The sequence below is a fragment of the Fusarium sambucinum genome, chromosome I, assembly GCF_050947815.1.
Source record: "Fusarium sambucinum isolate potato_lamoka chromosome I, whole genome shotgun sequence".
Taxonomy (NCBI): domain Eukaryota; kingdom Fungi; phylum Ascomycota; class Sordariomycetes; order Hypocreales; family Nectriaceae; genus Fusarium; species Fusarium sambucinum.
The window spans coordinates 11,871,352-11,885,420 of record NC_139294.1 but is presented as its reverse complement, the minus strand read 5'-3'; the positions used below and the strand labels follow the sequence as shown (position 1 = coordinate 11,885,420).

The window sequence follows — 14,069 nt, the reverse complement described above, 5'->3', positions numbered from 1 at the left end:
CAGCCGTTATAGTAATAGTATATAGATTTACGGTATACTTAGTCTTAAGACCTATACTAATCTCTCTATAATAGATAGCTTCCTTAGTAATTAGCTTAATAATAGGCATAATGCTTTTAGCAATAATTCGGTTACTAGTAATTATTGCAATAAGTTAACCTTACTCTACTAGCACTTTACTACTACTGATAGGCATCTTAATAAACTATTTGCCGGCCCGGTAAACCTTATTAGCAATATACTTGCTAAAGTCAATTAATACTAAACTAGTATTAATAAGGATCTTACTATATAGAATATCCTTAAAGCCAGAGTCCAATATAGACTTAAAGGCAGTATTATTTAAGAGCATTATAAAGATAATATCTATATCTTTTACAAGCTATCGCAGTATGTTAGCTATATTTGCACCCGCTTAACGTAGAAGCAGGTACTTAGAAGGAGATCTATTCTATACTGTAAGGAAATACTTTCAAGCCAGATTTAATGCCATGGGCGTACCCATGACGCCAAGGCCCATGAAACCTATTCTCATACTGATGTTCGACCGATGAATGTGGCTAAGTTTGGCTGGGTCTCTCGAGAGATACCGGAGTTCCGGTGCGCTGGGAAGGGTTTGTTGAAGATGATGTGTCTGGAGGTTTTGAGAGAGGAGTAATAATCTTGGATGTTATAGAAAGAACTCATAACGTGAGCTGGAGCCATCAAATATATAGGAAACAATTGAGAAAATTTCCACGAATCTGCTATTATAAATTTACCATCTCGGAGTATGGAATTCTTCTGGTACGTTTCGGTAACAAGCTCCACATTACGCCGAACTGTCTCGCCGAGTCGTTCGGAGCCAGCGCGGCATTAGTCACTTTCGGCCAAGTACCATCCAAGAAGATTTCTGATCTCTCTTCTTCTTTTGTTTTCTATTTCTCTATCTTTCTAAATTGTCATCCGTGCCAGTCTTTATATGATATTGGTCACACTGAGCCGTGAATCATTTTACTTACCTATCATATTAAAAAACGCAACCATGGAATCACGCCAATCTGTCTCGACGGCATTGGAGCTTCCGTCCTATCCAACTTCAGAGAACCAACATCCTTCACTCTTTTCCGACACCATTGGACAGTCAAGATCCACCAGTATTCCATCAGTCTCTAGTGATCATCCGCAACTGAACGAGACTCAATCTCCGGACTCAATCCCTCCCGACGGCGGCTATGGTTGGGTCGCTGTAGTAGGAGGCTGCATAGTATCCTGGTGGATGATTGGAATTCCATACTCATGGGGTATCGTTCAATCAGCTCTCATTGCTCGAAGCGTGTCTACACCAGCTGTTCTCTCATTTGTGGGGTCTTTGGCTGCCTGTCTCCTAGCAGCTTTGGCCATTATTAACTCCAAAATAATGCGGTCACTTGGATCTCGGGGAACAGGTATGATGGGTATGACATTTATGGGTGTCGCGAATCTTATCAGTAGCTTCACCTTTACCAATATCGGCGCACTGTTTGCTGCTAGCGGCGTTATCATGGGTATAGGTATCAGGTAAGCTCCAACTTTGATATGTCAATCTATAGACTACTAACACATTTTCTTAGTCTTTCCTTTGCGGTATGAAACCTTTAATTCTGTCACCCAAAGAGCTCCACTAACAAATTCACTATCAGCCCGTTTCGGTCATCTCGTCACAATACTTTGATCGTAAAAAAGGTCTTGCAAACGGTATTATTTTCGCTGCAGGTGGCCTCGGTGGTGCAGCTATCAGCTATGGACTGGATGCATTGATACAGAATGTCGGCATCGGCTGGGCTTTGCGCATCATGGCATTACTCACGCTTGCGACTGGAGTGCCAGCAGCATACTTGATCAAGGAGAGAATCCCTTATAAGTCGACTGGATTCATTGATTGGTACGTACTAGCTATTCCACCTCAAGCTCTACATTCGAATAACGTGTTCAGGAATCTATTCAAGTCGCCGACATTCATAGCCATATTTCTTGCTGGAGCCATCGCTACATTCCCTCTATTTGTCCCTCCGTTCTTTATACCTCTCTACAGCAAGTCTATTGGGCTTTCTTCCAATATCGGCGCCGCACTTGTGGCAGGTTTCAACTTCTCATCAGCCCTCGGACGGATTCTCTGTGGCCTTCTTTGCGATCGAATCGGTGCCATCAATGTGCTTCTCCTGTCACTTGTTTTGACTGGACTTAGTAATCTAGTGATTTGGCCCTTTTCGACAACTTTGGCGCCCCTGATTCCTTTTGTCATTTTGAATGGTATGGCAAACGGTGGTTTTTTCTCAACTATGCCTACAGTGGTAGGAAGCGTCTTTGGACCCTCCAAGGTTTCCATCGCCATGGGTATGTCGGTGACAGGATGGGCAGGCGGATATCTTATGGTATGTTTTTGATCTACACCGAGCACCTTTTCATGTTAACGTATAATTTTAGGGTTCTCCAATTGCTGGGTACCTTCTTGATGCTTATGGTGGATCTGATAGTGGCTTCAGAGCATATCGACCAGCGATGTATTATGCTGGGTCACTAGCATTAGCTGCAGCAGGCATCGTTGCTATGATTCGCTTTCATCTTAACAGAAATATCCTAGCTAAGTTGTAGTTTAGAGACTACATTTTGAATAAAACCACTATCTATCTGCACTGGGAAATTCCACCAAGTTGGGATGCTCCGCGAGGCTCGCCCAGAAATCCATCTCAAAATCCCACAGTTGCGAATTAGCATACGGGTTCCATGTCTCAGCTACATTATGGCCCAAGTCTTGCGGCACTTTGGCGGCGAGTAAGGAATCGAGGAGACTTTGGATTGTTCGAGTTGCGCGTGTGAAAAGGGCGAAATTTGGATCTCCAGCCTGGATCCAAGCCCCAGTTGTGATTTCCGCAACTAGTGCGCACAGGCCTTGTATCATTTTCGATCGAGAGTGTAACATCGCGTCAGTATTTGTCGAGTTCAAAAGTGCTAGCGATATCATTCCCGCGGCGGGGAGTCCATATTGAGCCACCTAGTTTATAAACAGTCAGACCACGTAACGAATCAATCATCCAATCTTTAGATTGATTCATCACATACCTTCCATATGAGACATGTTCCGGAATTGACAAGCTGATCACGTAGGATAACAACCTCCACTGTTATTGAGAGCATCTCGGTAGCTACTTGTAACAGATGATCATTTGGTTCGGTGATGCTTCGTTGCGACACCAATCCTAGTAAGAAGTGGATATGTAGATAGTCGAGCCGAGTCCCTGCGAGGAAGTCTCGTTCAAAGGGTTTCTGTTGGCAATCCTTGAGTAAGGTTGTCAGACGGAAATGGGCTGGAAGATCATCCCACTGTTGAACAATTCGGGAACGCAATTCCCTACAAGATCCATATTCAGGTTAGCCGTTAAATAAATAATCAAGGAATGGCATACCTTATTCCTGCTGCATTATCTGAAGCGTAGCCTTTGCGGAGAAGTTGAAGTACATCCTCCTTCAGAAATGCAAATAATGCAGAGCAACGTGTATCAGCAGTGTAGTTAATTGGCTCGAGGTCGTTGATGGCTTGTCCGTTGCGTTCTTGTTGATTCCATCCTTCTGTCGGGCTTGTGGAAGCCTGGCTCACAGCATGACAGCCAATTCCCCACGTATCATCTAGATTGCTTGGGATCATGAAATGACAGTAATCCTTTACGATTCTCGGTGGGCGTCCAAGAAACACAGCCAAGCTTTTGTCTGCGGTGTATATACGTGCGAAACAAGCCTTTCGCAGCTCAACGATGAAGGGTGGAATATCACTTCCCTCGACCCTCTCGTGATAGCCAAGAGCAAACAGCGAGCTAGCCACGTCTCCAATTCTTCTCCACGAGTGATAACCTAGGAACAAACCCTCAGCGAAGTACTTTTAGGCAGGAGTCGCACGTGTGGCAGAAGCAAAACTTACTTTGGTCTCCGTCGACTTGGGAGTGTATGATGAAATTCTCGTATTGTAGAATGAGTTGTAAGTCATTTAAGCAATCCAATTCGATGCACGTCTCTAAGCAACAGTCTCCTATATATGTTAATGCCTTGATAACCCTGTGGCGCTGCTCATTGGTAGAATATAGAGGCGCAAAATGAGTTGTATCGTATGCTGCCCTTGCAGCTGCAACAAAGAAGATACCCAAGCTCTCCCACCTCAGATTTGTTTCTAGCATCTGGGATAAGAAGTTTTGTGTAGTCATGTCCTGGTGCATAATGATAGGCTTACGTGTGTTAGCCAACAGAGCCCTCGCGTAGATAGAGGCCATGCTTCCCAGTTCTTTGTCACCCGATTCAATGGTGGGGTCAGGTGTCAGGAGCTGCCTCCACCGTATCACAGAGTTTAGACAACAGACAACGAACGCCCCGGCCAGAGGAAGATTAACACCCTTCTCAAGCCAGGATTGAACCAATGGTGTAATCTTAGAAATGTCCATCCTGTCTAAGCGTGTCAAAGCATGAACTGTTCTATCCACCACGCCGAGATCACCGAATAGGTGCATAGGAGAATTTGATGTGGACCTTGCCGAGACCGGCTCAAGTGAAGTGGGATCGGGTTCATTTCCCGACAAAACTTGGTTAAAGAGAGTTGAATGGCTTGATATTCCAAGATAGCCGGGGTTCGGGTAGTGATGTGGCTGTGTTGAAGAAGCCGTTGCCTCTTCAGAAGTGGTGGCGTCATGGAGAGATGGGGAAATTGCCAGGGCCTCAGTGGGAGTTGATTCTCTAGAGGACAAGTTAAATGAGCTTCCAAGCACGTTCATATTACATTTGTCTTGGTGTAGACTTACTCTGTCTCCTTGCTTTGGGTCCTCAATGTCCTTCTACGGAACGGCTGCTTCCTGTAGACGCAACGTGCGTCTTGGCTTCGGCTGCGACATCGGCTGCAGACGGGCTGCTCGTGGCCACAAGCTAGCTTAGACCGACGACAGGGTTCGCACGCGGCAAGTCTGACGCTCATTGACTCGGGACGCGGTGTTGATACTGTTCAAGAGTTGGGTTCTACGACGGAAAAGACATCGGAGAAAAGAGTTGGTCCGACTGACATTCGTGCTAGGGAGTTTGTCCGATTTGTCCGTTATGACTAAAATACGCCTTGTCATTGACAAGCCCCACAACACACCGAGACTACGAAAACTAGAGTTAGAGCGGGGGTCATGTGAAGAAAAGCGTGCCTTTTGGCGAAGATATGGGTTTGTGGTTATAAAAAAAGCTTGTGTTGCGCTGTACAGACAGCAGTAACTTCTGTTAAACCTACATGTAGATTTCTTCTACATCATCACTGTGTTCTGTCTAGAATTACCCTATAGCCTTGCGATGTCTACTCTTTTAGGTGAATGCATTGTGCTTTACCTAATAGAGCTTCTTGTTAGTTTTCTAACTTGGCTTATACTAATTCGAGGTTCCTTGGCTAACACCAGCTACTAATCGCTTTGTATAGCATAGCTCCAGTTCAATAATTATTTCCTCTTGCAACCTCAATCAATTGACTAGTTAACCATCTGTCAAAGACGTCTACTCTTCTTCGGTCGACCTACCAAGATAAACTACTATCTATTTTGTTAGTTAATCCCAGTTTTTTACTCCACATGGCTAACCGCTTTGACCTACGTTTATCATAAGGTTAAAGTTTTTATCTCGGCGAGATAGTTGCTCCGTGAGGAGGATAGTTGCACCGTGGGTAAAATAGTTCCACCGTAATTAAACTAAGTTTTGACTAAAACTACATTTGGTCACGGGCTTCCGCTGAATAAAATGGAGGAATTTATAATATAACAGATTACTCAACAATGCCGGATACAGCAAGCAGTCATTAGCGTGTAACTCTTTCCATCTCATTACTATATATTACTAGTATCCAGTTCCATATATTCTAGATCAATATAAACATCATGGCTCATATGAAAGCTCTAGTTTCCGGCCGAAACATCGTGACCCGAGTCATCAACCTCTCACTTGCCAAGGCCATTTGTGGTCAAGGTGGCAGTGTCCGGGATGATGTACCTATCCCTACCATCTCTTCCAACGAAATATTGGTCAAAGTCAAGGCTGTGGCCCTGAACCCGACTGATTTCAAGCATCTGGACGTCATATCTCCCCGTAATTGTATCATCGGTTGCGATTATGCAGGCGTGGTTCATGAAGTGGGCGACTCTGTCAAGACCAAATGGAAAGTCGGTGATCGCGTAGCCGGCGCTGTTCACGGTGGCCTTTTTCCTGACAAGGGTGCCTTCGCTGAGTACCTGAAGACCGACGCAGATCTCGCTTGGAGGATACCCGACCACGTATCCGACACTGACGCAACGACATATGGCGTCTCCGCCGTGACCGCGATGCTCACGCTCAACATTCATCATGAACTCCCCTTCATTAATACCGAGCCCATCACTCCTAAGGATGAAGCCATTTTCATCTACGCAGGATCAACCAGTGCGGGTCTATACCATATTCAGCTCGCAAAGGCCCTTGGATACACGGTCGTTACAACTGCCTCGCCGCGATCGTTCGACTTGGTAAAGAAGTACGGTGCCGATGCCGTATTCGATTACAATTCGCCTACAATTCAAGCAGACATTACCAAACAGTATCCCGAAATTACCAAGGCCGTGGATTGTTTCTCTGAGGGAAAGTCAACGGGTATATGCGCCGCGGTACTCAAGAACAGTGGCGGCAAGGTAGTCACCCTGCTGCCTAATGGCAAACCACCTACTCAAGATATCAGTTACGATCTTGTGATGTCGTACACGGCTATGGGACACCCTTTCCAATGGCTACCACCAATCGGTCCAAAGTTTGAAGCCAGACCACAAGATCGTGCCGCCCTTGTTCGCTTTTACGACATTTTGCCACATGTTATACATATCTTGAAGCCCATCCCCACTATTGAGCTCGGAAATGGCTTCGATGGGGTGTTGGAGGGATTGAACAAGTTGCGGGCAGGCGCGGTAAATGGGGGTAAACAAGTTGTAAGGTTTGACACCAAGGAGTGATTTAGGCCGCATTAGTAATAGGAAGGGTCAATATAGATTGACCTTCTTCTTGGCAATAATAAGGAAATTGATTTCTATTCAAGTTGTTCTTCCAAGTCGGCCAACACACGCGTGATAGCATCACCTATGGAAAAATCCCAAATAACATGTAGGGTTTCACCCAATTCCTCAGACATTTTCTTGAAGTCACTGCCGATTTCAGTTTGCAACTCGTATAGCTGACCTGCGCGCCTAGACTTTTCGACGACCCATTGAGTCCTAGGCCGCCTACTCTTGTCAAAAGCAGCAAAAGCCAGCTCGATGTCAGAACGTTTTTGAACGCTCTTGTGGCCTAGAAGGGACGCCAGCAAAGCGGCATCCTCAATGCATAAACCGGCCCCTGCTCCGTGGTGCGGCGAGGATGCATGGGCGGCATCCCCAATAATACACATTCGACCCTTGGCAAAAGCTGGGACAGGATGATCTCCCAGGTCGAACATACCCACCCCACTGTGGATGGTTAATTCTCTAAGTAGATAAAACATGCGATGTTTCTGGATAGGGCCTTTTGTACGCGAACTTACCCTGTCAAGCTTCTGGGCGCAGTCAATGAGTTCCAAGCATGATGGAGCGAAGAGTCTGAAATCATTGAGAAGATCCTTCCTTGCAGCAGGAAGGGTTAGTTGAGTTTCACTTGGCCAGTGATCAAAGCTTGTACAGTAGGCCACGACATTCAAGATAGTTCCGTTGGCAACCGGATAAGCAACCAAATGTCTGCCGTTACCCATCTAATGCCAGTCAGTCGTTGTTTGAGGCCAGTTGGACGCTTACAAACGATACTGTCAAAAGACTTACCCACATCGTCGCATTGAGAGCTCTCTCCTCTCCTAAAATCCCATATGCCAGAGGCATAGGAATCATTCCCCTATACGCATACTTGTTCGTATATGAACACTTTGCGGATGGATGGTTCTGTCCCACTAACAGTTCGCGCATCTTTGATTTGATACCATCACAGCCAACAACGGCATCCGCCTCTTCCGCCGTGCCATCCTGGAAGAAAAGTTGAACCTTTTTACAATTCTGATCTTCGACTTTCACCAAGCGTTTATTGAAGCGAATCACGCCATCAGGAAGAAGTTGCATTAGCTCATTGACAAACGAGCCTCTGTGACATCCCTGTAAGCCTGTGCTGTTTTTGATCTCAAAAACGGGACCAACATCAGTCGCGTTGTGCCTGCCGTCGAAGAACTCGAAAAGAATATTCTGCTTTGACTTCCAGACGTTGCCGCTGGCCACTTTCTTGAAAGCATTGTGGACAGCTGGGTCACATACTACCATGGCGTTTTGAGCATTGGGACTAATCCCAAGGCCAGCGCCCACGTCAGCAAATTCATGAGCTGATTCATAGATACTGCAGCGGATATCCCTTTTTATAAGTGAGATTGCCAGCACAATTCCTGCTATGCCGCCACCAATAATGGCAACTTCGATGTCTTTGGTCGTTGCGTTTTGCATGACTTAAATTATAGCGAAATAAGCATTTGTTCAATAATAGTACAGTGCTTGTGGGTGGCCGAACTCTTTGTATCAGATAGTAGGCACTGCCGTGAAATATCTGAGGTTCTGTTAAGTATGAATGTGCTATTCTCAAACTGGCAGTTGTATGCGATATTGTTATACCTTCCGAGTCAAGTTAGTCAGTCTCAGGGATCTACACTCCAACTGTCCGGAGACATGTGAAATGTCACAGCGGGAGAAAATGATAAAGTTTAAACTTTTAGTACTACAACGACCTTGAACATCAGCCAGGCCGCTTTCGGGGATTGCAGCAGGACTTGCAAGAGGTGAATCAATACACAATAGACAGTCTCATAATACAACTTCGTCCCGGGTAATATAGAATTGCAATTTCAATGTTAAATTATCAAAGTATTAAACATCTAATCATCCAGTAGGTACAAAAGTGGCCTTGAAATCCGAGATCAATAAACCGGCAATTAAGGTAGATTCGGTAGTTGAGAGATGAAGTTGTCCATGATCTATACGCTCGGACTCGGCCTAATTCGTGTTCCCGGTCACTTGTTGGGTTGTAATACTTACATGATGTGTGGATGGCTTCGTGCTATGATTAGTGATCGACGGAAGGTTGACACATCATCCGATAACCACGGCACATAACAACAGGAATTTCATTTGTAAGCCAACATTTTATCTGATCATTTTATTCCAGTGTATCCCGTCACTCAGGGTACATTAACACAAAGCCTTCCTTATATGCAAATCAACAAGAAACAGTTATTGCCTTTTCTTAATAACAAAATGAACAACAGAGGTAGCAAGCGGCTAGAGGTAGTCAGGCAAATGATTTGGCCAACAGCAAATACTTCGGCTGATGAGCCATTACTTGGGCGGGCAAAGGGTCAACTGCTCCCTCACAATGAAAGTAGTTCAAAGAGCATCGAAAGGTCTCGTCAAGCGCCAACGCGATCGATTTGGATGGCTTGGCCACCGCTTTCCCCATACTAGGTCCGTATGTCATGTTTACGCTGTGCGAGATGTAGATACTAATAGGCACGACAGCTGCAGTAATGATATTTCGGCCTGAACATTGAGACCCCACTAAAGATGAGCAAGAAAGGTGATTTATATTCCTTACTATTTATGGTTTATTCGAGCCGAGGGCCTCTAAATTATCAAGCCTCGTGGATTATGTATTAGCCATAATAGTAGTAAATATCTTCCAGCGTCAGCATACCTACCTTTCGATATTGTGATAAAGTCATCTTCGTACTCTTGTTAATAGTTGTAAAATCGCCCTGGCTTATAACTACTTGTTAGTTATATGAAATAACGCAAAAGAAAGTGAGGCAGGCTTGGGAGGAAAAGTCTTCTTTTTGCTCTAAAGTGAAAACGCACTTCTGATTCCTGTGCAATTATCTGAATCAGACATTCATTAGCCTGCGCTTACTATCAACTACTACTTAGCACTCTCACTGACCTCATGCCGCTATCAATCATAGGAAATAGCGCTATTGTTGTAATTGTAGACACTCCCTCTTTGAATATTTACTTATTTAGCTTTTTTTTCTTCGCTTGTCGCTTAAATCTTGCCCCCAGCTCTAGAATTAGGTTTTCCAATGGGCATTGCTGAACAAAGCTGTACGCAGGAAGCAACAATTTCTCCTTCCTCGTTGAGGATTTCAATATTCATATCAAACCTCCCACCGTGTACTCTATTCATTGTGGTTCGGGTGAGGAGCCATTCTTGGGGGCTTAACTCAGACTGGAACATGATATTCAGAGCAGTGGTGGGTATACCCCAGCTGGTGGCTGATTTCATCCCAGTCTCGGTATAGTTGAGGAAGATGGGTGGAACCTAAATGGTAAACCATTAGCTCAGGTCAAAATACACTTTATGCATAATATGTACGTACCAGGTCAGCCAATACAGGCAAGTGCTCGAGACCGAATTCCATTCCATCATCTGATTTTACCCACTGATACCTGGTATTCTGGCCTCCGAATCTTTCGCTCCAAAGAGGTGAAGTTCCACCAGTAGGTGTCCACACTCTTATTGTAGATGCCGGGGGGTTCATGTAGTAGTAGCTTGCATCTGACCATCGAACACAATCCTTCACTCGATCTGGCAGTGGCCAGACTGCAGGTTGTATATTGCCGACGTGACCCTCGTCTCTTAGCATACCCAGCCTTACGACAGCGACTGTGCAGACCTTCTGTTCATGGAGTTCTAGAGACTTGAGCCTAGCTTCAATCGTTGAAGTGCGTTTGCCTCTGCTGAGAGTCTCAAGAGTAACCTCAAATCGGCCTTGTGGTAGCGGTTCCAGGAACTCGACGGACATGTTGAGGGGTTCCATATGCTCCTGGCTCCCATGATACTGTCGGGCTGTCGTCATCAGAACGGTGGCACAATAACCACCATGAGCTGCCAATCGCCGGCCGCCTATAAGTCCAACATGAGTGGCCTATTAGTAATTTCTTGAACACAATTAACGTACCATTGCCGCACCAGTCCGGTGGGACACTGCCGCTATATCTCTTCCCATCAGAGTTTGCAATTAGACTCGTCCTGATAGCTTCAGGCAACGGGGTTCTAGGAAATCCATGATTTCTCCATGTTGGAGTCACGTCTGGGTGAGAGTTGGGCAGATGCGATGTTGACATGACTGCGGCGTCAGAGTCTCAAGTAGGTGGAAATAAAAGTGCTGTTGAATTAAGGTTGAGTAAAGGCTTTTTTCTCGGGTGAGAACTTAACAATGAAGAGGATATTTATTATTAAATAAAGAACTAATTTCTAGAAAACTGCGGTGATTAAATAAATTACCGTCGGCATCTATGGTTGAACCGATATGGGTGAATTAATAATCGGTATTGTAATTGTGTTCTGTCTGAATTGCCGTGCCTCCTTACACTTTCCCCTCTTCTCGGCAAATGCACTACGCTACTCCTAATTGATCGTCTTAGTCATTTAAAATCGCCTATACTACCTAAATCGAAGTTAGTTTCGCTAAAATGGGCTGCTAACCACCTTGTACAGGGTAGCTTCGGTTTTACAAGTCTTATAAACAAGAACACAGTATATTAAGACAGATGTAACTTCCTGCTGTACTTATATCAGGTCAGGTCCTGCGCAATAAGAGTCCACGAGTAGATTCTATAAGTGTAGTTGGTTGACTAATTTACCCCAATCCACTTGAATTGAACATGTGAAACTGTGCTCATAGGCAAGTCCAGAACGTAAAAGAGACACAAAGGGAAGAAAAAAGAGACACCTGCTTTTCCAGAACATTAGTTTGTCATGTTTGGCAGCTGAAACAAATCAACATGACTCTAGGAGTAACTAAAAATATCCCTGATCTGATCAATACCGAAAAGTCTGGTACATTGTGGATCACCGGCAATGCCATACATTCCAATCTCGGGACAGCCCCACTCTCGGGATAGTCCCATAAATACTCGGGACAGCCCCACACTCCGGGGATGTGGGCAAACTAGTTTATTCGCAACGACAATAAAATTTAATGCTACGTAAAGTTGGGCGAGATGACGAACAGTAACCGCGTGGCAGGCGACCAGCTTGAATAACACTAGAAATAAATGCAGATAAATAGAACTATAAACACCATAAGAAGCCTTGTCTTGTTGTCTACATTTCACACCATCTCTCACACATTCTTTTTCAGTCAACATCTCTTCTGCATCTTGGGTCACCATGCATCTTCCTTCTGTCTCCGTTGTGGCTGCGCTAGCTTCAACAACTGTCGCAAAATCCCTTTCGGAACTATGCACAGCTTCCAATCTCAAAGCTGCTTTACCTTCCAATGGAACATTGCTCGGAATCAACATGATCCCGTCTTCCATCAAGGCTTCCACAGCCGTCTATAATGCAAGCGCAAGTATGGGAGGAGGCCCTATGCGTCGCGATACTGAAACCTATGACTACTGTAACGTCACCCTCACATACACTCACGGCACCAAGGGAGATGAGGTGAATCTCAAGTATGCCTTCCCCGACCCTTCCGATTTCAAGAAACGCTTCTACGTCGCCGGCGGGGGTGGCTATTCCCTCAACACCGATGCTACTGGCGGACTCAAATATGGTGCTGCTGCAGGCGCTACTGATGGAGGATACGACGCCTTCAACTACAGTCTCGACGAGAAGTTCCTCCTGGGAAATGGATCCATCAACTGGGAAGCGACCTACATGTTTTCTTATCAGGCCCTTGGCGAGATGACCCAGATCGGAAAGTACATCACAAAGGAGCTCTATGGTATGGCCAGCACCAGCAAGGTCTATACCTACTACGAAGGCTGTTCCGATGGTGGAAGAGAGGGCATGAGTCAGGTTCAGAGGTGGGGCGATGAGTACGACGGAGTTATTGCTGGTGCTCCTGCTTTCCGTTTTGCCCAGCAGCAAGTCCTTCATGTTTATCCTGCCGCAGTCGAGCAGACTCTCGATTACTACCCTCCTCCTTGCGAACTCAAGAAAATCGTCAACGCCACCATCGCCGCCTGTGATGGCCTCGACGGAAGGAAAGATGGCGTCATCTCTCGAACCGACCTTTGCAAGCTTAAATTCAATCTCAAGTCACTCATCGGTACGAAGTATTACTGTGCAGCAGAGACAAGTTCTTCTCTTGGTTTTGGCTTCAGCAAGCGACAGGCTCCGGGCAGCCAGCAGAGCAACGCTCCTGAGCAGAACGGCACCGTTACTGCTAAAGGTGTTGCTGTTGCTCAGGCTATCTATGATGGTCTGTTCAACAGCCAAAAAAAGCGGGCCTATCTCTCGTGGCAAATTGGTTCTGAGCTCTCCGATGGCGAGCCGACCTATGATAACGAAACTGAGAAGTGGACAATGAACATTCCTTCTACAGGAGGAATGTATGTTGCAAAGTTCATTGAGCTACTCGATCAAGATAACCTCGACAACCTTGATAATGTCACTTATGACACTCTTGTCAATTGGATGGATACTGGTCTGGTCCGTTACTATGACAGTCTTCAGACGACTCATCCCGACCTCACGACTTTCAGGAAGGCTGGAGGTAAACTTCTCCACTACCACGGCGAATCCGACCCCAGCATTCCCGCTGCCTCATCTGTTCACTATTGGCAATCCGTTCGCTCCGTTATGTACCCGCACTTGTCAGACGCCGAGGCACAAAAAGCCCTCACAGAATGGTACCAGTTCTACCTTGTTCCTGGAGCCGGCCACTGTGGCGCCAATTCACTCCAGCCTGGCCCTTATCCTCATAACAACATGGATACCATGATCGAATGGGTTGAGAATGACAAACAGCCATCCCGACTCAATGCTACTGTTTCTTCTGGCGATTACAAGGGAGAGACACAGATGCTTTGCCAGTGGCCTAAGCGACCCCTTTGGACCAACGACAAGAGCTTCAAGTGTGTTGATGATAAGAAGTCCATTGAAAGTTGGACTTATGACTTTAATGCTTTCAAGATCCCTGTATTTTAGTTCTTACTGTGGTTGTGGTCTGGAGAATCATGACCATGGTACTACAATTGTAGCCCCTCATGGATCGTGATCGCGAAGTTAGACGGCTA

The 14,069-nt window shown here is 45.6% G+C and overlaps 6 protein-coding genes across 6 annotated transcripts; 3 read left to right on the top strand and 3 right to left on the bottom strand.

Annotated features, from left to right (window-relative positions):
• Positions 1-1,024: 1,024 nt before the first annotated feature.
• FSST1_006603 (uncharacterized protein) lies at positions 1,025-2,613 on the top strand (the record flags this gene model as incomplete). The annotated part of the gene is made up of 5 exons (XM_083232987.1): positions 1,025-1,539; positions 1,593-1,605; positions 1,662-1,903; positions 1,955-2,393; positions 2,446-2,613. 5 exons carry the CDS (start codon positions 1,025-1,027, stop codon positions 2,611-2,613), a joined length of 1,377 nt encoding a protein of 458 aa, XP_083090033.1.
• A 28-nt stretch (positions 2,614-2,641) lies between these two features.
• Positions 2,642-4,448, bottom strand: FSST1_006602 (fungal specific transcription factor domain-containing protein; the record flags this gene model as incomplete). Its single annotated transcript, XM_083223804.1, has 4 exons — positions 2,642-3,013; positions 3,082-3,370; positions 3,426-3,867; positions 3,935-4,448. 4 exons carry the CDS (start codon positions 4,446-4,448, stop codon positions 2,642-2,644), a joined length of 1,617 nt encoding a protein of 538 aa, XP_083090032.1.
• A 1,455-nt stretch (positions 4,449-5,903) lies between these two features.
• On the top strand, positions 5,904-7,001 carry FSST1_006601 (chaperonin 10-like protein; the record flags this gene model as incomplete). Its single annotated transcript, XM_083232986.1, has 1 exon — positions 5,904-7,001. The coding sequence occupies one exon, from the start codon at positions 5,904-5,906 to the stop codon at positions 6,999-7,001; it is 1,098 nt and encodes a 365-aa protein (XP_083090031.1).
• A 74-nt stretch (positions 7,002-7,075) lies between these two features.
• FSST1_006600 (salicylate hydroxylase 1) lies at positions 7,076-8,498 on the bottom strand (the record flags this gene model as incomplete). The annotated part of the gene is made up of 2 exons (XM_083232985.1): positions 7,076-7,768; positions 7,836-8,498. 2 exons carry the CDS (start codon positions 8,496-8,498, stop codon positions 7,076-7,078), a joined length of 1,356 nt encoding a protein of 451 aa, XP_083090030.1.
• Positions 8,499-10,083: 1,585 nt separating this feature from the next.
• FSST1_006599 (thioesterase family protein) lies at positions 10,084-11,165 on the bottom strand (the record flags this gene model as incomplete). The annotated part of the gene is made up of 3 exons (XM_083232984.1): positions 10,084-10,359; positions 10,418-10,944; positions 11,000-11,165. The coding sequence occupies 3 exons, from the start codon at positions 11,163-11,165 to the stop codon at positions 10,084-10,086; spliced, it is 969 nt and encodes a 322-aa protein (XP_083090029.1).
• A 1,048-nt stretch (positions 11,166-12,213) lies between these two features.
• Positions 12,214-13,980, top strand: FSST1_006598 (uncharacterized protein; the record flags this gene model as incomplete). Its single annotated transcript, XM_083232983.1, has 1 exon — positions 12,214-13,980. One exon carries the CDS (start codon positions 12,214-12,216, stop codon positions 13,978-13,980), a length of 1,767 nt encoding a protein of 588 aa, XP_083090028.1.
• Between the last annotated feature and the right edge of the window lie 89 nt (positions 13,981-14,069).